We start from the raw sequence: 26,627 nt of genomic DNA on the forward strand, positions 1-26,627 counted from the left end.
ATTTGAAGAGGCATTTTACAGCCTTGCCGATGAACACTTATGATCCTGGAGCAGACCACCAAAGTTATGTTACAATCTGGCTGGGACCAGCAACTTCAAGTATACGAAGTGAAAGATCCAGAGGACAATACAGAGCAAATATCACTGAAGTTTTTCATCGGCTGTGCTCTGCTGTTGTAATTCTTGTAGGCTTTGATGAGCTCGTGCATTTTCCCCCATAGTGTCCTTTCCAATTGCTCAGCTCTCCAGATTTGAGTCCTGAATCTAGCTGTCTACAAGTTATTAGAACTGCTTCCAGCGTTGTAACTGCTGTTAACTGATCTTGACTCCTCACTGAGATCCCCCCAACACACACACACACAAAATCTGTGGTTCAGCTAACTGCAGCATCCAACATGGAGTCTAAAACTCAATCACTCTGACCTTTGACCTCTCAGCTTTGACTTTAAAAACTTGCAATAAATGCCTCCTCTGTTGCTAAGCAGAATTGCATGTAGACAATAGTTTGGCACAGCAAAATGTAACAGTTAGCATCAGATATACTCAAAGTAAAAGTGGCAGAGTCAATAAGCCAGAAGTTGCTCTTTAAGACTACGTTCCATAAGGACACACAGATCCAAGCAAAATCTCAATACCATGGCCCCAGATGTTCTACCCGAATATAAAACTTTTCAGTTTTTTTCCCCAAATAGGGTAGTTGTGTGTTGGTGCCTCTGCAAACTAAGATGACAATTTAAATTATCCACTCATTAAATTTACCACTGAAATGTTCTCTCACGAACTGGGACAAGGTTTGAATCAAAGTGCCAGAGATAAGGGTGTATGGTCAGACTCATTCCACACAGTCCATTTTCAGTTGAGCATGTACAATAATGAGATACAGAAATAAACAGAGGGAGTATAACATGGGAAAGTGTGAGGTTATGCATTTTGGTAGGAAGAATAGAAGCATGGACTATTTTCTAAATGGGGAGAATATTCAGAAATCTGAAGTGCAAAGAGACTTTGAAATTCTATTCCAGGATTGTCAAGGTAAACTTGCAGGTAGAGTCATTTGTTAGGAAGGCAAATGCAATTTTGGCATTTTTTTTTTTAGAAGGACTTGAATATAAAAGTAGGGATGTACTTCTAAAGCTTTAAAGCTCTGGTCAGGCCATGTTTGGAGTATTGTGTGCAGTTTTGGGCCCCATATCTCAGGAAGGATGTACTGGCCCTGGAACGGGTTCAGAGGAGGTTCACAAGAATGGTGCCAGGATTAAAGCTTAACATATGAGGAATGTTTGGGGACTCTGGGTCTATACTCGATGGAGTTAAAAAGAATGAAAGGTGTGGGGTGGGGTGGGATGGTGGGCAGAAATCTAAGAGAAACTTACCAAATGGCCTGGACAGAGTTACATTGGGAAGATGTTTCCTCAAAGGAGAAATGAGGACCTGGGGGGCACAGCCTTAGAGTAAAGGGAAGACCTTTTAGAATGGAAACAAGGAGAAACTTATTCGGCCAGAGTGGCAAATCTACAGAATTCATTGCCACAGAAGGCTTTGAGTATATTTAAGACTGAGATAGATAGCTTCTTGATTGTCAAGAGGATCAAGGGTTATGGGGAGAAAACAGGAGAATGGGGTTAAGAAATGTATTAGCCATGACTGAATGGCCTAATATTCTTTCATATTTCTCTCCTTAGGAGTAATAATTACCACCCAAACTGACCAAATGGGTTGTGTGTATGGGTAAAGATTCTTTAGTTCCACCTTCTCTTACCTTTCGTGTGATCACTGTAATTTTGGGCACTGTGGCCTCAGCAAACGCATAGAGCAACTTTGCACCATGTCTGATGATTCCGCCATATTCCTGGCTAGTTCCTGTGTAGTCATATGAAAACATCATAAACTATAATCCAGAAGAAATACATAAAGGTCTTTCTGTATCAGATGAAGAAAGAATAATGGATTTGAATTTGCACTCAGTCAACAAACAATGCTCCACTTCCTTATGCATTGGAGCTTGCAGTTATTAGGAAGCTATTTCAACTTCTCAGCTACTGAAGGGGATATGGGAGTCAAATCGAAGATTTTATTGTTGTACAGGGAGTCTAAACTAAAAAGCACAAGTTAGATTATACACAATATACAAGTTAACAAGATATAATTCATTGCCAAACCTTGATGAAAGTTTTTTTAAAAATTCATTTTCAAATCTCCAGCACTTAATCTTCAGTGCCAAAGGTTATTTGGTCATTATCACTACTTATTACAGCACTAAGTTGTAACATGTTTTTCTGGTGACTTTAATGTATAGCTAATGAGTAATAAAGGAACTTTGTGCTTTTCACACGTTACAATGATATGCCTTCAGCAAGATGCTGCTATTACACTGAAGTCTCTGGAGGAGTAAGGCCACATTGACAGTAAATATCTGATTTTCATTGTTTATCCTGCGCACAGTTAAATAAGTACTATTGAAGCAGCACTGCAAGTAAAATTCTGTTTGGCATCCAAATTATCTTTAATTGCCTACAATAATTACCACACAAGTATGCGAATTGCTCCCATATTTACACATTACAGCAAAAAAAAACAGGTGATAAGGTAGAACTGGATAATAAAACTAGGCTAATTATTAAATAGGAATGTTTTTCTTGTGACTCACCTTGACCAATGCATGCAACTAAACTAATGATATTTAAATATTATAGTATATTATGACTTAGATTAGGGTGAGAGAAAGGTTATTTGGAACCTCTGTCAAACATGACTGTTATTCATGCTGTCAGATTTTAGGTCCTACCTGGCAAAAATCCAGGCACATCCACAAATGTAATGATGGGGATATTAAATGCATCACAGAATCGGACAAAACGGGCTCCTTTTACCGAAGCATTGATGTCTAGACAACCTAAAGAAAAAGAAATTAAACTAGAACAGTTTTCTTATGAATCAAACCAAGCTTATAACTCTTTATTCTGTTAAAATTGAAAGTCAGTGATGAACAAGCTACCAAGGCTAATAGAAATTAAGAAAAGATAAAACAGAAAGCATGGTTTCTAATATCCAATGGTTGGATGGGGTGATGAAGGCTTAAAGAAATTCCAATTAGTACTCTTGGTTGAATCATTCTAGTGTGCTACAGCAATGTTGCCTTAAGAATATTGAAATGCAACCACACAAGTTACTGAAAGTTAAAAATTCTTTGGCAAGCAGTACCATCCCACAGCATTAAGGTAGAGTTGCCTTAGTCCCAACAGATTGTAAAGCTGCTCTCTCATGAGAGTTCCACATTTGAACCTCAGCCAGTCTTGGAAATGAATGCTGTTGGCATTACTCTGCACTGCCATCCAGCCAACTGACCACCTACTTCTGACACAACTTCAATTTTAAGAACAAACCAGCACCCTTATTTCAATATAGAAACATCATTCATTGGAATTTTCACTAGTGTCCTCCATAGGAACAAACTATCCTCTAGATCTTGTGTCTGAGAATGGGCTAAAGAATAAAAATCTGTTATACCCCTCAATTGATCTTCTCAGTAATTCCTGGTACAATATCTTATTCTTGACCCATTTTTCCTTCCAATGCAATATTCACAACTCCTGCAGCAAAGTACACAAGGAAACAACTTCCATTAACTTCCTTATTTTAAAGGGTCAATATGACATTTCCTATTTCTCAATTTATTGTATAATTTATCCACTGTTAAGCCTTTATATTTAATAAGAATTTCTTTTTGTTAAATTTTATTGAATTTTCTTTTGTATACTGTAGACAGCAAAATTCGAAAGTCTGGAAGTTATCCTTATGACTTCCATTATAAATCATGTACACTGTTTTCCAACTCAGGTTGGTGCATGACTTGAAGAGGAACTTGGAAGTGATGTTGTTCCCATGCATCTGTCTGCTCTGTCTTTCTATGCAGTCAAGGTTACAACTTTGAAAGATGATATCCTAAGCGCCTTGGTGAGTTTGTTGCAATTCAACATGTCATTGGTACACACTGCAGCCACTGTGTATCAGTGGTTGAGGAAGGGAATATTTACGGTTGTAGGTGGTGTGTCAATCCAGCATGCTGTAAAGCTTCAGTTAAGTGCAGATTATTCCATTGCATTTCTGATATGTGCATTCCAGATGGTGAACAGGCTTTTGACAACGCAGGAGATGAGTTATTTGGCACGGAATTCTCAGCCTCTGACCTGCTCTTGTAGTCACAGCATTTGGAATGCTGGTCTAGTTCAATTTCTGGTCAATGGTAACCCTCTTAATGTTGATATTGGACGATTCATCAAATAATTGTACTGAATGTCAAAGGAAGATGGTTGGATTTTCTCTTGTTGAAGATGATCATTTCTTGACATTTATGGTGCAAATGTCAATTTTCATATCAGCCCAAAGCTGAATTTTGTCCAGATTTTCCTGCCTATGTCTGAGAAGTTGTGTATGGTGCAGAATATCATCATCATCAGCAAACACCCTCACTTTTGACCTCATGATTGAGAAAGGCCATTCATGAAGCTGATGATGGTTGGATCTAAGACACCAGCCCAGGAAATGCTGCAGCAATTGAGATGATTAACCTCCACATATCACAACTCACCTGCTTTTGTGCTAGGTAAGACTCTAACCAGTGGAGAACCTTATCAAGTGTTTTTAAGTGTTTTATATCCAGCAATGCTGCAATCTCAGTAAGATGGGAATTTTTTTGGAAGGGAAGTTAAAATACTCACCTGAAGCCACTTTAGGTTGATTACCCACAATTCCCACTGTGCGTCCATTCATCCTGGCAAAACCAATAATAATGTTCTTCGCATAATTAGGCATGAGCTCAAAAAATTCCCTTTCATCTGCAATCTAAAACAGATTTTCAAAAGGTGACTGTTTGAAATGTGCTTCAAAAAATGTTAAATATTTACCACTCTACGAAGAGCTGAAAAATTCAGCTGAATCCCAAAACAACATAACCATGCGCTGCTAACAGAGTCATTCATTACAGAGATTACAACAAACACACTAAGGATAATTTCACAAGAGTGGAAGCGAGGAAATCACTGATCCACAGGACCTGAAGAAACGTACATTTAAGTACATAGTATACATCAAGCCTGAAGATCAGTGACTGTTTAGAAACATTTCTCTCAAATTGCAATATTGCAGCTGTCGATGAGCTTGAAGATTTAGGGCTGTAAATACAAATGAGTGAATACTGCTCAACAGACACAAGAAATCATTACATAAGGCCTAATTGATGCTACCTGATGCAATAGTTATATTACAATTGCACAGAGCTCTGGTTAAACCCTGCATAGAGGACTTGCTTACAGTCCTGGGCACTGGGCCTTTGGAAGGTGCACAGTAGGTTCATTAGATTGACAAATTCCAAATAATCCATCATAAAAGGAAACCATTAAGCCATCATGTTTGTGCTGCCTTTATGAAAAAACGCTACTTATTTTCATTCAATAATATGATTAATCTTTAACTCCATTGTCGATCAAAACTCTACACGTTGTTTTGCATACTTCACGACAAAATTCATTACTTTATACACGCGCAATAAATTTCATCTGCTACATATCTGCCCTTTCACTGTTAGGTCTGTGTCTTTTTGAAGTTTTGCTACCTTCCTCACTACATTTCTGAATTTCATAACATATGCAAACTTGAAAATTTAGGCTCAGTTAATTAACACATATCAAAAAGGGCCAGTGGTCCCAGCACTAACCCACCAGGGAATACCAGTGCACACTCCCCTTCAGAAAAGCAATTGTTAACTCTTACCCTGCATTTTGTCCCAAGCCAATTTCATAACCACTTAGCAACTGCTTCCTGAATGTAACGGGCTTCATTTTCATTAACAAGTCTATTGTGTGGTGTTTAATCACATCTTTTCAAAGTTCACATGTACGTGAATCATGTAACTCATTAGATCTTGAGTGATTAGGCAATTCTATCAAGATAATTAAAAATGATTTGCCTTTGACAAATCTGCAACAGCTTTCATTTTTTAAGCTTAAACTTTTGCAAATGCCAATTTCTTTTTCTTTCACATTGTTACTGCAAAGCTTTCTTATATTACTAATCTTATTTATTTATGGAATGTGGATGTCACTGACTAGACCAGCATTTATTGCACAACCCTTGTTGACTTTGAGACGGTAGTGGTTAGCTGCCTTCTTGAACCCCTGAAGTCCATTTGATGCCATAAGAAAGGGAGTCCCAAGATTGCGACCCAGCAACACTGAAGCTACAGCAATACACTGGGGCGTGGCTTGGAGAAAAACTTTCAGATGGTGACATTCCTGTGTATTTGTTGTCCTTGTCCCTATAGATGGTAGTGATCATGAGTTTGGAAGGTGCTGTCTCAGAATCTTGGGTAAATCTCTTCAGTGCATCTTGTAGAAACACGGCTGAAATTGAGTGTTGGTTTTGGATGGAGTGAATGTTCAAGCTAATAGATAGACTGTCAATCAAGCGGGCTGCTTTGTCTTGTATGGTGTCAGGTTTAGAGAGTGCTGTTGGAGCTACAATCATTCAGACAAGTGGAAAGTATTTCATCACACTTCTGTCTTGCATTATGCAGCAAGTTGACAGATTCTGGGGAGTCAGGAGGGGAGATACTTGCTGCAGGATTCCTAGCTTCTGACTTGCTTTTGTAACCAAAGTGTTTATATGGCTAGTCCTCGTCAGTTTGTGGTAAATGATAACCCCTAGGACGTTGATAGTTGGAGATTCAGCAATAGTAATGCCACTGAATGTCAAGAGGTGGTGGGTAGATTTTCTCTTGTTAGAGATATTCATTGTATGGCATTTGTGTGGTGTGAATATTAATTACCATCTGTCAACCAGAGCCTGGATATCATCCTGCTCTTGTAGGCATGTGGTTGTTAAATTTAGTTCTTTTGACTTTATTTGAACTGAGCTGTAATATTGCAATCCTCCAAGCCTCTGTGTTGCAGAGGTAGTTATAGCGTCATAGAGATGTACAGCATGGAAACAGACCCTTCGGTCCAACCCGTCCATGCCGACCAGATATCGCAACCCAATCTAGTCCCACCTGCCAGCACCCAGCCATTATCCCTCCAAACCCTTCCTATTCATATACCCATCCAAATGCCTCTTAAATGTTCCAATTGTACCAGCCTCCACCACTTCCTCTGGCAGCCCTGTAGCTCAGATCCTCCAACCCTGGCAACATCCATGTAAATCTTTTCTGAACCCTTTCAAGTTTCACAACATCTTTCCGATAGGAGGGAGACCAGAATTGCACGCAATATTCCAACAGTGGCCTAACCAATGTCCAGTACAGCCGCAACATGTCCTCCCAACTCCTATACTCAATACTCTGACCAATAAAGGAAAGCATACCAAATGCCACCTTCACTATCCTACCTGCAACTCCACTTTCAAGGAGCTATGAACCTGCACTCCAAGGTCTCTTTGTTCAGCAACACCCCCTAAGACCTTACCAGGGAGTGTATAAGTCCTGCTAAGATTTGCTTTCCCAAAATGCAACACCTCGCATTTATCTGAATTAAACTCCATCTGCCACTTCTCAGCCCATTGGCCCATCTGGTCCAGATCCTGTTGTAATCTGAGGTAACCCTCTTCGTTGTCCACTACATCTCCAATTTTGATGTCATCTGCAAACTTACTAACCGTAACTCTTATGCTTGCATCCAAATCATTTAAGTAAATGACAAAAAGTAGAGGGCTCAGCACCAATCCTTGTGGCACTCCACTGGTCACAGGCCTCCAGTCTGAAAAACAACCCTCCACCACCACCACCCTTTGTCTTTTACCTTTGAGCCAGTCCTGTATCCAAATGGCTAGTTCTCCCTGTATTCCATGAGATCTAACCTTGCTAATCAGTCTCCCATGAGGAACCTTGTCGAACGCCTTACTGAAGTCCATATAGATCATATCTACTGCTCTGCCCACAGCAATCTTCTTTGTTACTTCTGACAGTGATAGAATAACGGTGTAGTTCTATATCAGAATGGTGTTTGTCTTGGAGACAGTAATCATGGGTTTAGAAAGTGTTGTTGAGAAAGGAAAATTACTTCAGTGCATGTTGTTGATGCCATAAACTACTGCTAATGTGTCTTTTTGTTGCAAGAAATGCTTTGATAGATTTTACGATTCAGAAGTCATACTGAACTCAAACATTACCTCTGTTTCTATCTCCATGGATGCTGGTAAACCTTCAGAGTTTCTCCAGCACCACAGTATTTTGCGTTTGTTCAGCAATGATGTCAGGAAGTACAACTGACATTGACATCAGTGGAGAAAAATTCCCTCAGTAAGACTAGCTTAATTTTTCATAATTATTAGGAAAAAATTAGTGTTTTCAAAAACATGATAAGTTGATCAATTCGAATGCAGGTCAGCCACGATCCACAAAACACATAACCGGCTCAAGGGGCTCAAAGACCCACTCTCCACTGTAAATAAAGCCAACTCATGTTTTATGAAGTGCACCTGCTGCAAAACCAGATTTGAAAGATTTCAGAATTAGACAATAGGTGCAGGAAAAGGCCATTCAGCCCTTCGAGCCTGCACCACCATTCAATATGATCATGGCTGATCATTCCTAATCAGTATCCTCTTCCTGCCTTATCTCCATAACCCTTGATTCCACTATCTTTGAGAGCTCTATCCAACTCTTTCTTAAATTAATCCAGAGACTGGGCCTCCACTGCCCTCTGGGGCAGAGCATCCCACACAGCCACCACTCTCTGGGTGAACAAGTTTCTCCTCATCTCTGTCCTAAAATCCTGTCCTCTGTCCTTTGAATCCTGGCCCACCTGCCAGTGGGAACTGTCTCTTCCTGTTTCCTTGTCAAAACCCTCGGAACAACTCCGTGAAGTCTCCCCTTAACCTTCTCCGTCTGAGGAGAAAAGCTCTAGTTTTTTCAGTCCCTCCGTGGAACTGTAAGCCCGTCATCACTTCCTCCACTTTAATAAATCTCTTTCCAAGGCTTTGACGTCTTCCCTAGAATGTGGGCATTAAACTGCATTTGCCATGCATCTGCCCACTCACCTAACTTGTCCAGGTCACCCTGTAATCTCCTAACATCCTCCTCACATTTCACCCTGCCACCCAGCTTTGTATCATCAGCAAATTTGCTAATGTTATTGCTGATGCCATCTTCTGTATCATTCTATATCAATTAAGTTATTCATCTGAGGTACCACAATTATCTAATGGGTATAAGTTCTAATAACTGGGAACACCCCTCTCTCTCATTATGGAAGTTATCTGACAAAATGTGATCACTCCAGCAAATTAATGCTCAAAAATCAGCACAGTTATGTTGTTTTATGGAGTACTGAGAAATTGAAATCAAACATCTTACCGCACTGACGATTTCCAACATATCATATGCTTTTGTGGATTCCATTGGAACCACTGTATCCAGACTGGGTACCAGCCGGTCACTATATGAGCAAAAGGACAAAAGTAGAAATTTTATTTTCGTAAAAAAATCTCAACCATTTATCTATGTTGTAAAATATTAACTACTTATGCCTCAATGATTCACCTTTCTGATTATCTCATTACACAGCACACTATCAAACCTGTCTTACAGTCAGGAGAAAGTGAGGACTGCAGACGCTGGAGATCAGAGTCGAGAGTGTGGTGCTGGAATGCACAGCAGGTCAGACAGTGTCCAAGGACGAGAATTGACATTTCGGGCTTAAGTCTGAATCCTGATGAAGGTAACCGCGGAGGGAATGGTCTTTATAGAAAGCAGATGGGGTGGGGAGGTCTGTTTGTTGGTGGCAGAAATGGTGGAGGATGTATATGGAGGTTTATTGGGTGGAAGATGAATACCAGGACAGGTCTGTCCTTGTTGCGACTGGAAGGGCGGGGCTAGAGATGCAGGAAGTGGAGGAGATGCGCCTGAGGGCATCATCAACCACATGGGAGGGGAAATTGCAGTATTTGAAGAAGGAAGCCATCTGGTGTGTTCGGTGGTGGAACTGGTACTCCTTTGGGGTGGGGTGGGGTATGGTTTGAGAATAAGTGGGGGGAGGTGTAGTCCACGTACCTGTGAGAGTTGGTGGGTTTGTAGAAGACGTCCGTGTTGGGAGGGAGGTATCTGAAATGGTCTGGGTGAACTTTAGGTCGTGTTGAATATGTTGGTGAAGTAGATGAATTGTTCAACTCCTTGTGGGAGCATGAAGTGGTGCCGATACAATCATCAATGTACCGGAAGAAAAAGGTGGGGAATGTACCAGTGTAACTGTAGAAGATGACCTGTTCCACGTAACCAACAAATTGACAGGCATAGCTGGTGCTCATGGCTACCCCTTTCAGCTAGAGGAGGTCCGAGGATCCCAAGGAGAACTTCTTGAAGATGAGGACCAGTTCAGCCAAACTAATGAGCGTCAGTGGAGGAGTACTGATGGGGACGCCAGGAGAGGAAGAATTGGAGGGCTTGGAGGTCCTCGTCATGGCTGACGAAGATGTATAGGGATTGAATGTTTCATGGTGAAGATGAGGCACTGGAAGCTGGGGAAACGAAAGTCTTGGAGGAGGCGGAGTATGTGGGGAGTTCCTGTGGTGGGCCGTGGGCAGGGGGGAAGAGAGGAGCGGAACAGGACAGGACAGTATCAAAGTATGTTGAGGTGAATTCGTTCCATGAAGATGACTTTGTGGACCAGCCAGATTCAATACTTCAATAATTGTCCGCCATATCCATAAACGTCGATGTGACTTTAATGGATTGGAAGGGAGAGCTAGACCAAGAAAAACAACTAGAGCATACTAGTTTTACTGGGGACTAGGTCATCAAAGATGGAACGAGGGGGTGATAGAGTAAACCAGTTGTTCCAGAATGTTCTGGCTAATGGACAGCAAGTGACTTTTTGAAAATGCAGTTTTAAGTGATTTGTGGATAGCTTCCAACAGGGATGAAGAGAGGTGATCGAAGGGGACAACGGATGGTGAATGATTGATACAAGGAAGTGATCAGAGTGGTTTTAACCGTGCTTATTACAATAATAATAGCAATGTTGGGAGAGCTTTTAGGTAGAAGAGGGCAGTGAGCTCAAAGGACAGGATACGTGATGAGAAGTTGTTCAGTGCAGAGGCTGAGGGGGAAAGCATAAAAACATCCTCAGAAGGACAATGCAGAATAATGATTTTGAAAGACAGGCAACGCGGGTGAAGAAGGGGTCAGGCCATGGTGTGATCTGATTATAAGCATCACACACACACTGACAATCATGGTAGAGCAAGTGGGCAAAAATATAACCAGATGTGGAGGCTTCATTGAGGAGACAAGTGTCATCAGCCCTTAGCAGTGTTTCTGTTAAAGGCACAATGGTGTAGGAATTGCCCACATTAAATTCATGTATGGTAAGGGACTTGTTCACAAGTGGAAAGACATTCTGGAGGAAGACACATTGAAGGGTAGTAATAACTCATTCACTTGCTGAGTTCACAAGATCAGCAGGAGTACAAGTTGGACAGCAAGATAATTACCAAAGTTAGCCTCCAGCAAGCGGACTGAACAATGTTTGACAAGAGAGTGCATAGCAAAATATGGGTTCACTGCACACAGCGTGACGGTCTCGAGGCAAGCCTGTCAGAGGGCATCAAGGAATTCAGAGAGAAGCTGATGTATCTCTTAGGGAATATAACAGAATCAAAAATAGCAGTAATTCCTTAGCATTTGTCATTGTCCTACCATGTTTTCAGTGACGGGAATAAAACAGGCTATGGGGATGTGCAAACTTATTTTTAGAAAGGTGATGGTTATCCCATTAGCTGCCAGTTATTTTATTGGTCAGCAGTTCTCTAGAGCAGGACTTGCTCCTGAGAAAGTGTCAGAGGTCTCAGCATCAAGCAACTAACCCTGCTCCCAAATGTATGCCCATAAGACACAGTCCTAAAACCATTGAAGCTAGACCAAAGAAAGAAATCGCGGACAAAACCCATCAGACAAGGTTAAATTCACTATAGAGTAGGAAGAGTTATTTTTATAAAAGATTGTCCATTTCTCTCAAATTCAAATTCCAGTCAAAGGTTTTACATAACAGCTCAACCTGTGTAATAAATAAAACCATCCATTTCTACCTCAAACTTGTTATCTTTCGTTACTCTCAGCATATGTGTTGTATTATTCCGACTTACAAACTTATGGACATGGGTAGCTGTAGTTTGGATGACCTTATTTGCATAAAGCTCTGTTCACCTGTCAGCAAAGTGCTTGCTGATCAACACTGGATTCCAGTCAAACAACACCTATATTTTTAAATCCTCATCCTGGTTTTCAAATCCCTCCATGACACCTCTCCTCCACAAACTCCTGAAACATCAGCTCACATGAAACTCTGGCCTTCCCAGAAACCCCAATTTTAATCTCTCCACTATCAGTAGCCACAGCTTCTAAGTGGTCTTCATTGTAAGCTTTAGATGTCCTAATTCTCTTTCTTCCTTTAAGATACTCCTTAAAAACAAACCTTTTTGGCTAAGCTTTTGGCCATCAGCCCTTATATCGCCTCAGTAACATGGTGGCTAATGGATGTTTTATCCAGTGATATTTTTGGGCCAACACTGCAACAAGCTTTAAATCCGAATGTATTTACTAAGGAAAACAATCACAGTATTGTCAGGGAGCAGAAGGGAGCCCTTTAGCCCATTGTATCTGCACCAGCTTGCTGAGCATTTAATATAGTGTTAATCTCCTGCTTTTTCCCCTGTAAGAATGCACACTGTTTCTATTTAAATAATTACCCAATACCCTCTTGAATGCCTCAACTGAACTTGCCTCCAGTATGATCCCATGTACTGCATTCCATACCTTCATTAGTGTCTGTATTTTCTCACCTCACATTTGCTTCTTTTGCAAAACACTAAAATTGTGCCTTCTGCTTCTTGATCTACTTAAGAACAGTTTCTCCCTATCCAATCTGTTCAGGCCCCATAATTTTGAAAAACTCCTCTGCTGCGAGCAAAATAATTGCAACTTCTCTAACTGTTCCTCATAACAGAAATGTCTCATCCCTGAAACAATTCCCAAAAACCTCTTCTGCTCTCTGATGCTTTCACATCCTTCCCATAGTGTGTCACCCAGACTTTAGACAATACTCCAGCTGAGGTCTAATCAGTGTTCATCATAACTTCCTTTCTCTTGTACTTTGCCTCTACTGATGAAGCCTAATTTGTTCCATAAGTTGACAGTTGATGGCAGAGGTAATACTATACTTGTAAACCTGTATGACACGTATCTAAAGTTTCCTCCAACATCACCTTTAAAAATGCAAGAGCTGTTATGAACAGTAAAATTTCCAAAAAATTTCTATTTCTTTTATCAATAGAACCTAAAGGTTACAAAAATAATTATTTGTCAATAAATGTTAACAAAAAATTCAGCCACAACCTGGTAAATGTTTATAACTCAATGGCCACTAGATGCCATTGTTCCCAAACATCAGACACTAAAGAATATTTTTCTCAGCAAACACTAGAGGGCAACCTTTCACCATGAACCAAATCAGTTCCTCAAAAGCTGTGAACTTAATTACAATATTTTCAATATGTCAAAATGCTGAAACACTAAACTCTAAGTTCTAGACAGATCTATTTCAGAACACATAATAAATGAATATAAAATGAATAACAAATGAAGAGTTAATACTCAAGACACTAATTCCACTGTCAGCAACAAAATAGCGTTAAGGAGAATTCAAAGGGTTTTCATAAATATGTTAAGGACAAAATGGTAACGAGGGAGAGAAAAGGGCCCCTCAAAGATCAGCAAGGCGGCCTTTGTGTGGAGCCGCAGGAGATGGGCGAAGATACTAAATGAGTATTTTGCATTAGTATTTACTGGGGAAAAGGACATGGAAGATATAGAATGTAGGAAAAATAGATAGTGACATATTGAAAAATGTCCATATTACAGAGGAGCAAGTGCTTGGATGTCTTGAAACACAAAGCTGAATAAGTCCCCAGGACCTGATCAGGTGTATTCTAGAACTCTGTGGGAATCCAAGGAGGGGATTGCTGGGCCTCTTCCTGAGATATTTGTACCATTGATAGTCACAGGTGAGGTGCCGGAAGACTGGAAGTTGGCTAACATGGTGCCACTGTTTAAGAAAGGTGATAAGGTCAAGCCAGGGAACTGTAGACCAGTGAGCCTGATGTCGGTGGTGAGCAAGTTGTTGGAGGGAATCCTGAGGGACAGGATGTACATTTATTTGGAAAGGCAAGGACTGATTAGGGGTAGTCAATACGGCTTTGTGCGTGGGAGATCATGTCTCACAAACTTGATTGAGTTTTTTGAAGAAGTAACAAAGAGGATTGATGAGGGCAGAGTAATAGATGTGACCTATATGGACTTCAGTAAGGCATTCAACAAGGTTCCCCACAGGAGACTGGTTAGCGAGGTTAGATCTCATAGAATACAGGAAGAACTAGCCATTTGGATACAGAACTGGCTCAAAGGTAAAAGACAAAGGGTGGTGGGGGAGGGTTGTTTTTCCAGACTGGAGGCCTGTGACCAGTGGTGTGCCACACGGATCAGTGGTGGCTCCACTACTTTTCATCATTTATATAAATGATTCGGAGTGAGCATAAGAAGTATAGCTAGTGAGTTTGCAGGTGACACCAAAATTGGAGGTGTAGTGGACATTGAAGAAGGTTCCTTCACATTACAACGGGATCTAGATCTGATGGGCAATGGGCTGCGAAGTAGCAGATGGAGTTTAATTTAGATAAATGTGAGGAGTTGCATTTTGGGAAAGCAAATCTTAGCAGGACTTATACGCTTAATGGTAAGGTCCTCGGGAGTGTTGCTGAACAAAGAGACATCTGAGTTCAGGTTCTTGAAAATAGAATCGCAGGTAGATAGGATAGTGAAGGTATGCTGTCTGTATTGCTCAGTGTATGGAGTACAGGGGTTGGGAGGTCATGTTGCAGCTGTACAGGACATTGGTTAGGCCACTGTTGGAATATTGTGTGTAATTCTGGTCTCCTTCCTATTGGAAAGATGTTGTGAAGCTTGCAAGGGTTCAGAAAAGATTTACAAGAATGTTGCCAGGGTTGGAGGATTTGAGCTATAGGGAGAGGTTGAAAAGGCTGGGGCTGTTTTCCCTGGAGCGTTGGAGCCTGAAGGGTGACCTTATAGAAGCTTATAAAATTATGAGGGGCATGGATAGAAATAAATAGACAAAGTCTTTTCCCTGTGGTGGGAGGAGTCAAGTACTAAAGGGTATAGGTTTAGGGTGAGGGGGAAAAGATATAAAAGAGACCTAAGGGGCAACTTTTTCAGGCAGAGGGTGGAATGTGTATAGAGTGAGCTGCCAGAGGAAGTGGTGGAGGCTGGTACAATTGCAACATTTAAGAGGCATGATGGGTATATGAATAGGAAGGGTTTGGAAGGATATGGGCCAGGTACTGGCACGTGAAACTAGATTGGGTTGGAATATCTCATCGGCATGGACAAGTTGGACCAAAGGGTCTGTTTCTGTGCTGTACACTGTGACTCTGACTCACTGTATTAAAAACATCAGTTCAAGTGATATTTAGCAAACTGCCTTTTCAAAAGAATAGGTGTAGATCTTGAATAGTTTTCAAATTATTAACATTTCTTTAAAAGTATGTTGTTTGTGTATAAAGATTAATTTGCAGCACTATTAGGACTGAACAGCATTCAAACTGAAAGCTTGCGCAAACACTACAATGAAGAAGAAAAATGTGAAATGTGATTAGGAGAAAAGCAAAATTATTGATATATTGCAAAGAAAAAAAATGTAGATTACACGGTCAGATGTGGAAAAATTATAAAAGATTGAAATAGATTTAGTTTGGCTCTGCTTCTAATCCACACAGGCCCAACATTTCCCGTGGGCTGAGTTAGTGATCCCAGTTAGTACAATAGAAAGGAAGCTAAAAGGTGCCTGCAAATCCCTGGCAAAAAGTCAGGGGGAGTGAAATCTAACAACCAGCTCCATCTTCCAGTTTTATATAAAATATGACAACTATTGTGTAATTAATGAGTTATATAGATTATATTATAAAATATAAAATCAACTTTTGAAAGTTCTTACCTAATACCATCAAAATTGGCCTTACTCCAATTTAGAACTCTAACTTTTAGATCCTGTCTATCCTTTTCCACCACTATTTTAAAACGAATAGAATTATGGTCGCTGGCCCCAAACTGCTCCCCCACTGACACCTCAGTCACCTCCCTGCCTTATTTTTCAAGAATCGGTCAGGTTTTGCACTCTAGTAGGTGATCCACATATTAAATTAGAAAATTCTCTTGTACACACTTAGATTGGACTGCTATAGTATTAAGGGTTTAGATAGAGAGGAATCTATGTTTGCAAAGTTAAAATTCTCTACCATTACCATCTTATCATTCTTACAGATAACAAATCTCCTTACAAATTTGTTTCTCAAATTTTCCACTGACTATTGAGTGGTCTATAATACAATCCCAATAAGGTGATCATCCCTTTCTTATTTCTCAGTTCCACCCAAATAACTTCCTTGGATGTACTCCCAGGAATATGCTCCCTTAGTACAGCTGTAATACTATCCCTTATCAGAAAGGCCACACTCCCTCCTGTCTTGCCCTCTTTTCTGTCATTCCTATAGCATTTGTATCCTGGAACATTAAGCAGCCAGTCCTGTCCGTCCCTGAGCCAAGTCTCTCTAATTGCGATGATATCCCAGTCCCATGTCCTGAGTTCATGTGCCTCCCCTGTTTGGCCTCTTGCGTTGAAATAAATGCAGTTTAATTTACCAGTCCCACTTTGTTCTCTGCTTTGTTCCTAGCTGCCCTGACTGTTTGACTTGCTCCTTTTCCCAATTGTACCAGTCGCAGGTTGATCTCTAGCTCCCTGCCCTCCTTCCTCCTCCACCACCGCCCTCCCAAACTACCACCAGTTTAAATCCTCCCACGCAGCTCTAGCAAATCTCTCTGCTACTGTATTAGACCCCCTTCTAATTCAGGTACAATCCACCCTCCTTGCACAGGTCAATTCTACCCCGAAAGAGACTCCAATGATCCAAAAATCTGAACCCTTCTCCCCTGCACCAGCTGCTCAGCCAAGCATGCATTTGCTCTATCCTCCTATTCCTACCCTCGCCATCTCATGACACCGGAAGTAATCCAGATATTTCTACAGTGGAGGACCTCCTTTTTAAGGTGACACCTAGAATTGTGACAGCTTCAATCTTTATTGAAATAGTATGGGATGTGCATACACTATGTACAGATACTATATGGAAATCATAAGAGTTGTGTGGATGGCAACATTTGTCAAGTCTGTCAAAAGGATATATTTCTACTGTAACTGTGTAACTGAACAATGTACTGTATCAGTTTTAAACTGGCTTATACTCAAAGGATATTTTGCAGATTCTCCATCAGAAATGAACTGTAATTCATATTTGGGTATCAGAGGATTGGGTGGGGGAATTGCTCTAATTAAATGCTGCAAAATCACTGATAAACCAGTACACAATACTAAATCTTCCATAACCTGATATCAAAGAATATAACAGCGTGTGAAACTGGATTCTTTTACTTACCATGGATCCTGGCATTCTCTAATAGGAGCAGGATCTCTATTATTCAGAGGTATAAAATTAAAAAATTCTCTCAAGTTCAATAAGGCATCAACGTCGTTTTCAAAGGCCTTGTGTGCAACACCTGCAACATAAACAGACTTATTACTACAATAAAGATAGAATGTTACAGCGCAGTTCAGACCCTGTGGCCCTCAATATTGTGCCGATCTGTGGAACCCATACGAAAACCTATCTATCCTACACTATTCCATTTTCATCCATGTGTTTATCCAATGACCATTTAAATGCCCTTAAAGTTGGCAAGTCTACTACATTTGCAGGCAGGGCATTCCACACCACTACTACTGAGTAAAGAAACTACCTCTGACATCTATCCTATATCTATCACCCCTCAATTTAAAGCTATGCCCCCCTCCTTCTTGCCATCACCAACTAAGGAAAAAGGCTCTCACTATCCACCCTCTCTCACCCTCTGATAATCTTATATGTCTCAATTCAGTCCCCTTTCAACCTTCTCTCCAACAAAAACAGCCTAAAGGCCCTCAGCCTTTCCTCATAAGGCCTTCCCTCCACACCTGGTAAATTTCCTCTGAACCCTTTCCAAAGCTTCCACATCCTTCCTATAATGCAGTGACCAGAACTGTCTGCAATACTCCAAGAGTATTGCGGCTGCATCAGAGTTTTTTTTACAGCTGCAACATGACCTCATGGCTCCAAAACTCAATCTCTCTACCAATAAAAGTTAACACACCTAACAACATGGGTGGCAACTTTCAGGGATCTATGTAAATAAACACAGATCTCTCTGCTCATCTACACTGCCAAGAATCTTACCATTAGCCCAGTACTCTTTATTCCAGTTGCTCCTTCCAAAGTGAATCATCTGACACTTCTCCGCATTAAACTCCATTTGCCACCTCTCAGCCCAGCTCTGCAGCTTATCTACGTCCCTCTGTAACCTGCAACATCCTTCGGTACTGTCCACAACTCCACCGGCCTTAGTGTCATCCACAGTTTACTCATCCAGGCCTTTTATAAAAATGACAAACAACAGTAGACCCAAAACAGATCCATGCGGTACACCACTAGTAACTGAACTCCAAAATGAACATTTCCCACCAACCCACCACCGTCGTTTTTCAGCGAGCCAAATTCTGATCCAAACCGCAAGAATCATCCTCAATCACATGCCTCCGTATTTTGTGCAATAGCCTACCGTGGGGAACCTTATCAAACACCTGACTGAAAGCCATATGCACCACATCAACCACTTTACCCTCATCCACCTGTTTGGTCATCATCGCAAAGAAATCAATAAGATTTGTGAGGCATGACCTACCTTCATAAAACAGTGACTGTCCCTAATTTATTCCTCTCTCAGTGATGATAAATCCTCTCATAACCTTTTTCAACACTTTACCCAGACCAAAGTAAAGCTCACTGGTCTATAATTACCAGGGCTGTCTCTACTCCCCTTCTTGAACAAGAAAACAACATTTGCTATCCTCCAGTCTTCTGGCATTATTCCTGTAGACAATGAAGACAAAGATCAAAGCCAAAGGCTCTGAAATCTCCTCTGACTTCCCAGAGAATCCTAGGATAAATCCCATCTGGCCTCGGGGACTTATCCATTTTCACGCTTTACAGAATTACTAACACTTCTTTCCTGTGAACCTCAATTCCATCTAGTCAGTATTCTCCTCAACAACACTGTTTTTTCCCAGTGTGAATACAGATGAGAAATATTCATTTAGCGCTTCTCCTACCTCCTCAGACTCCATGGCAACTTCCCACTACTATCCTTGATTGGCCCTAATCTTACTCTCATCATTCTTTTATTCCTGATATACCGATAGGATCAAGGAAACCCCTAAATTTTCTATCTGCCAATGACTTCTCATGTCCACTCCTGGCTCTTCTTAGCCTTCTCTTTTGATTGTTTCTGGCTAGCTTGAATGCTCAGTTAGGGCACTTGAGTGTTAAAGTCTCATCCTAACAGAAGCCGCCTCCTTCCTCTTGACAAGAGATTCAACTTCCTTAGCAAACCACAGCTCCCTCACTCATCCACTTCCTCCCTGCCTTACAGGAACATGCTTATCAAGGACACTATTAAAGCATAGGAATTAAAGATAAACCACACAGCTACGGAAACAAAGTTGTCTGTCATAGCATTTGTAATACTTACTAGGGTTTTTTTTTTAACTATTCAAAATTTCAGCACATAGACAACAACATCAAGATTTATCTATAACTCAACAATTTATTACTAAAAAGACCACCCATCCCAGTTACAACAAGCCAGAATGAAGTTGACGTTGCATCAATCTCACTGATCAACAATCTAAGAATCACTATCTGTTAATGTTGAGAAACATATGATATTGATATCTGTTTTACATTGTAAAGACCAATCCCAGTTACAACAAGCCAGAATGAAGTTGAAGTTGCATCAATCTCACTGATCAACAATCTAAGAATCACTATCTGTTAATGTTGAGAAACATATGACATTGATATCTGTTTTACATTGTAAAGACCAATATGACGAATAATATTTTCTCAGTGGATAATTCTAATGGAAACAAATACATCTACCATGTACAAGTAGGTGCAAAAGCTGTTAATGACAATTCTGGTAATGAGAAAAGTCTTTTTCACTATTTTGAAAGTCAAAGATCCATTGTAAGATTATCTGAGGTAGATTGGAAAGCATTGGATATGACAGGGATACGGAACCCAGCGTTTGACATCAGCTTTTACACAAAGATAATGCTCAACTTACAACAGTAAACACTACAACATTGAATAAATTAGATGAGGTTGCCTTCTTAAAAGGAAGAATTATTAAAATACATCTGACTGGCAGAGAACAATTAAAATGGACGTGTGTTATATACTTTGCCCAGATCTTTAAAAGCCACAAGTCAGGAACCTGCTCCCGAATTGAAAAAACTGTTAATGTAATGTTCCAATTTTGAGTAAGTTTGATAATGGCAGACTTAAGTAACTATGGACCATTAGATTTATTGCAGGACAGACAAGATGCTCAAGGATAATATTAGAAATACTCTTGAGGGTCATTTTGGCAGGGAGGACATCTCAAGGTCCTCTGAGAAAGAAAGATCAAATGTTATATTGTGCAACCTATGGGAACAGAATGAAGATGTGATAATGTAAACTTTACAACTTTAATAAGTCTTTCAGGAATAAACTTTTGAGATGAAAGAAGTAGAGACACACTGTTACTCACAGACTGAAAGCAATTCGCCACGTTTTGACAGGATTACATGAACAAAACTGCTTTGACACCAGATTGATAAAATGGATACTTTATTGCCACAATGTAAGAATTGCCTTGCAGAAGAATTTAAGGAGTTAATTGCAGAAAAAGCTATGTTTGAAACAGACAGCTAACCCAGGATATAACAAGGAGCTACTTTTGATAAGATGACAAGCTACAGACTCAAGGTCTCCAGAAATGTAATCAATGTTGGGGATGAAAGAATCTACTGAGTCATCAATAATGTCACACTACAAACCTGAAAGAGAGAAAATTGTACAAGAATCCAACACAAGAACAAGTCAGTAGCAGAATTTCAAAGAACATTACACAAGGACTGAAGCCCGGACATTTCCAGAGACAAACCACTTGGTTGGAATCCTGGCCAGATTCCTCCATCAGAGAGAAGCCCAGTTTGGTTGTGAGGCTTAATTTGCTTACAGGATGAGTCTTATTTTGGTTGCTACTTTCAATAACATTTAAATCATTCTTTCAGTCCTTGATTGTCTGAGGTTCCTTAGTAAGTAGATTCATTGCAGGTAAATCGCAAGTTACCTTTAATTAAAGTGTTGAGAGATATATGTAGATATGAAAATGCAGTTTATTCCTCTCTAAACATTCATAGCTACTGCTGAAAAGTCAAGCAGAGTACCAGATGTATCCACTGTTAAATATCAATAGCAGCAAGTACAAATGCTGTGAAAATGTAGCAAAATTAATTCCGAGTTTATAAAGCACTAGTTTTCTACATATTAATGACTTGACTTTGAGGTTTACCAAAGAATGAAGGAACCATGCTGTCTCTTTGATGGACAAATTATTTTAACTAGATAGGTTGCTTGCAAGTTAAACAGGGGTAGCAATGGATTGGATATTAACTGGAACACTTTTCCTCAGAATAGATGACCTATGGAACAAGCTGTCAGCTCACATGTACAGTTTCTGGTTGGGGTGGAGTAGATATCAGTGAAAAGTCATGTAGAAGTTAAGTTCACAGGGCGCCTGCTGGAGAATGTAGATCACTCTTGAGCTTGAAAGGAATTTTCCAGTTTTCCTTAGTGGGATATTTTTCCCCTTTCAAAAGGTATATAGCTGCGGGTAGGTGATAAATGCTGTATTATGATGGTATGATACTTTCTTGTCCAACAGCAAATCCACAATACATTCAAATCTTCCAGGCTTTTCCAGATAGTCCAGAAAAATAAATATTTTGTGCAGTGTCTCTGTCATTCCCAGACAGTCGTTGTGAATCTGTGAAAGATAATCTTTGATTTGTAATTGTATAATCTAATACCATATCCGAAAGTTCATTATCCACTGAACAAATGTACGTTGTTGGGAACAAATATATATTTGTGGATTTTGAGAATTTGAACAATTTCTAGGTTGACTTTTTGGAACACAAAAATCAAAAGACTGGGGACTGTGTTTGCCACAATTGTCCTTTGTAAAAACCAGTCATGAAAGCTTGTGTGAAGTTGGAGTGAGCCAGAAATAAAAAATGGGGAAATGTTTTCCTAAGACAGTAACAATATAACTCCTAAACAAACAGTTGAAGAAATATCTCAGAAGTATTTTTGGAGAAACAAAGAACAGTCCAGGAATCAACATCACTGAAATCCATCTGAAAGCAGACACGTTAACTCAGTCGTACGACCCACGTCTGACTGACCTGCTCCTCAAACCGAAGGTCTTCCATCACTTGTGGTTGACAGCAACATTATATCAGCAAGAAAACAAGTGTGAGAACCCAACTCATTCTTTAGATGGAGCTTGTGGTCAACAGGATTTTTCCTTTCTACGCCATTCAAAATTGCTCTGCAATGGTGTTGTTTTGACCTGTATATATTCATGCGAGTGTGTGTTTGAGAAAAGGAGGTTAGAGCTTAGTTGATAACTAGTTTGGCCACTTATTTTTAAAGTATAACCTTGTTTCTAATCAACAAATTATTTTTGGGTTTGCCAAAGAAACCTGGTGAATGTCTCATTCGTTCTAAATTACAGTAAAGAAGAGAAACAATCTTTTTTTGGTGATCACGTGAACATTAGCCTTTGAAATGATTCAGGGTGTAGTGGGGCTTTATTTGGAGTGCACTCCTCCTATCAGATTTGTTGGAATATTTTATCAACTTAAAACCAAAATCTGAATCCAACTGAAATAAGGTCTGAATGGAAAAGGGACTGTACCTAGCAAAATGACAAAGGATGTCCTACACTTACCTGAGCTAGACAAATGGCAGTCAACAATTCAGCATCTTTAAAAGGTCCAAAATATAAATCATCCAGTCAGGCTGACACATTAGAGTGCAGTTTACACTGAAAAATATTTATTGTCCAAACGAATGCCATCTAACCTGAAATTGCAGTGTGTGTTTTAGCACCACCCAGATCTTCCTGAGTCACATCTTCATTTGTAACAGATTTCACAACATCAGGACCAGTTATGAACAAGTAAGATGTATCCTGCAACGTCAAACAAAATCTTATCATTAAATTAATTACTGCAACTGATAAAAAGAAATAGTGAGTGACAAATTTTAAAACAGAACCTCTTACTTAGTATTATCACGTATCTTATTTAGTTTAAAAGAATATACTTTGGGTTTCAATCAAGAGCAATAAAAAAAATGAACTTAATTGTAAAATGAAAACTTAACACTAACAAATGGTAATTGCAGCAGACATGAATATTTGTGGAAGTCAACTGTATCTAGAATTTGAAAATAAGAAGAACCTCACAATGTATATCAGTAGAACCAGCAACAACCCAGATAATGCATTTGTAATCCAATAATAAGCCATATTCAAAAGGAGACTGCAACTTACCCACCTTTCTCAAAGCATTGTTGCTATCCATATCTCTTTGATATCTTGTTGATTAATTAGATCATGCAAAAATACTATGTATTACCAGACAATTTCAATAATATTAACTAGTTCGTGTCAGTTATTTGACCCTTTCATGTTCCTTCCATTTTAACTCAGACCACGATTGATCTTTTACCTCAACTACACCTTAAAACTATTTAATTGTACTTGATTCTCTCAGTATTCAATAAGATACCAATCTCCCTCTTGAATAACTGAATGAACAAAACTCTGGGATTTAGAACTCAAGATTCACAATGCTTTCAGTCGTATTTCTGCTCATCTCAACCCTAAATGGCTGATCCCCTATTCTAAACTCTGATCTCTCGTCCTGGACTCCTGAGTCAGTGGAAGCATCCCTCAGCACCTACATTGTAAAGATCTGTAGGCACTTTGTGTTTCAAATCACTTCAAATCCTACCCCTCCCCCCAAACCTTCTGCCCTCCCTCATGAGACCTATTCTCATACCTTCATCCCATCCTATGCCTGTCATGCTTCAATCTCTCACCATCCCACCTCGGCAAACTCCAAAAGGCTCTCACCTACCCTCACCCCACCACATGCTAGTCTTTCCTCCACCACCGACCACCTCACCCAGGCCCTCATCCCCAGTCTGTCCTGTCCCACCACGCAGACCCTCTTCTCCCTTCCCTAAGCCATTGACCCCCCTCCCAAAACCTCACGCTGCTTCATGTCTACAGCCTATAAGCCCTCTCCTACTCCACCCTGTCTTGCTGTCTCCCCACCCTTCTCACAGACCACATGACACTTCAGCCCTCCACTTACCACTCTCCCCAGCTCCTCTCCCGGTCAGCCTATTTTATTGCCAAAGTTGAAGGGAATGGGAAAAGCATTCTAGAATTATTTGTCATGCCACATTGACCACTAATAGCACAGGGAACAAATTTCTGCAATTAAATCACATTCTGCTTTACCTTCACCATAAACGTGAAATCGGTCAATGCAGGTGAGTAGACAGCGCCACCAGCACAAGGACCCATAATAAGAGATATTTGAGGCACAACACCAGAGGACAGTACGTTTCTCTGCAACATATTCAAAACACATTTACTAGCAAAGTGTTTTCAAACCTGTACAAAAATACACATCATTGATTTTGCAGGAAGATAAATTAAGCATAACCCATTATGATAATCAACACTTCCAGAAAGATTATTTCACTACTGCAGTTTAAGTCAGTCTGATCCTTCCATAAACTACACTATGTTTAACACATCACCAAATTTTAAAAGAACATTTCAGATTTATTGCAATTTTTACATTTTTAAGAATTGTGGCAAATTTTAAAATGACAAGCTTCTAAAACCAAAAAGTATTTTCATTGACAAAGACAAGAAAAAAAAGGTGAAGAGCAAAGCTCATCAAATCAAAATATGGTCAAAACATTACTCTAGTTTGTTGATTTGCCAGGTTCAGATTATTAACATAGGCAAAGGAAATAGTGACAAAAGAACTGCGCTTCCTCCAAAAACTAACAATGAAACTGCACAGACAGACAGGCTACACAACATCACACTTACAAATTGTGCTGAGGAGGGCATGTATATAAAAAAAACTGTAATTATATCTGGATTTTCTTACTCATTAATGGGATGTGGCTGATTATTGCCCATTCCTAATTGTCCTGAAGGTGGTTGTGGGGAGTAGCCTCTTTGAGCCACTGCAATCCTTGGGGGTATAAGGACATCCACAATGCTGTTAGGAACAAGCTCCAGGATTCTGATCAGCAAATATGAAGGAACGGCAATACAGTCCTAAATCAGAATTACATACAGCTTGAAGTAGTATTTGGATATGGCAATATTCCCATGCTTATTCTGCCTTTGACCTTCCAGGTAGTAGAGGTCATTGCGTTTGGAAGATGCTGCCAAGAAGCCTTGGTGAATTACTGAACCATCTACAAGATGCACTGCAAAATGCTGCTACTGCATGTTGATAGTGAAGAGAGTAAATGCAGAAAGTGTTGGATAGGTTGTCAACCAGGTGGGCTGCTTTGCCCTGAATTGAACTCTCCAGTTTGTTGGAGCTGTACTCATCCAGGCCAGTGGTGAGTAATCCATTACACACATGACTTGCACCTTGTAGACAGTTAACAGGCATTGGGGAGACAGGAGGTAAATTATTCAGCACAAAATTCTTTGCTTCTGACCTGCTCTTGGAGCCATAGTATTTATTATAGCTGCTACAATTCTCATTCTAGTCATGGTAACCTCTGTGCAACCAGTGAACATCCCCATCTCTGAACGATTTTTTTTCGGGAGGAGGAGTTGCTGGTCGCTACTAAGTATTTCATTTTGAAAGTGGTATAGTGGCACATGTAAGCATCACATTTTTGTTTTTGAGACAGACAATTCGGATATATTCTGCTCACCTGGATCCTAAAGTAATAGCACAATCCTCTACTTCAAAAAAATTCAAACAAGGGATGTGGGCTTGAGATTTTGGAGAAGATTTGTAGCTCAGGTTGTAAGTTTGCTTAGTGAGCTGGTAGATTTGTTCTCAGATGTTTTGCCACTGTGCTAGGTAACACCATCAGTCAGCCTCCGGTAAAGCGTTGGTGTTCTGCCCCACTTGCTGTTTATCGTCTCAGTTTGTTGTGGTAGGTGTTACCATTTACGATTCTGTTTGAGAGGTTGGGAAAAAGGGTCCAAATCTGTATATTTGTTAATGGCGTTTCAGTTTGAATGCCAGGCATCTAGGAGTTCCCATGCATGACTTTGGTTAGCTTGTCCTAGGATAGATGTATTGCTACCAGGTTCTTTAAATTCACCAGGAGCTGTTTCAGTGCGATGGTACGCTTGTGGTTTACCATGATGTCTCTGGGCTGGAGTAGTCTGGTCGTCATCTGAGGTGACTTCTTGTTTCGGCCAGTTGTGCAGGAATTGGCGGACTGTGCTTATTGGGTCCCTG

General features: G+C 40.1%; 1 protein-coding gene across 1 annotated transcript in view; it reads right to left on the reverse strand.

The window, feature by feature from the left end:
- The window catches only part of pccb (propionyl-CoA carboxylase subunit beta), a 36,150-nt gene that overhangs the window by 3,573 nt on the left and 5,950 nt on the right, over positions 1–26,627 (reverse strand). Inside the window, exons 4-10 of the mRNA XM_043701942.1 lie at positions 24,632–24,742; positions 23,182–23,290; positions 17,548–17,668; positions 9,347–9,428; positions 4,719–4,842; positions 2,786–2,893; positions 1,760–1,860 (exon numbers count right to left, since the gene is read on the reverse strand). Of these exons, the coding sequence (XP_043557877.1) occupies positions 1,760–1,860; positions 2,786–2,893; positions 4,719–4,842; positions 9,347–9,428; positions 17,548–17,668; positions 23,182–23,290; positions 24,632–24,742 (756 nt within the window). The remainder of the gene's footprint in view (positions 1–1,759; positions 1,861–2,785; positions 2,894–4,718; positions 4,843–9,346; positions 9,429–17,547; positions 17,669–23,181; positions 23,291–24,631; positions 24,743–26,627) is intronic.

The sequence above is a fragment of the Chiloscyllium plagiosum genome, chromosome 13 (assembly GCF_004010195.1).
Source record: "Chiloscyllium plagiosum isolate BGI_BamShark_2017 chromosome 13, ASM401019v2, whole genome shotgun sequence".
In the NCBI taxonomy this organism is placed as follows: Eukaryota; Metazoa; Chordata; class Chondrichthyes; order Orectolobiformes; family Hemiscylliidae; genus Chiloscyllium; species Chiloscyllium plagiosum.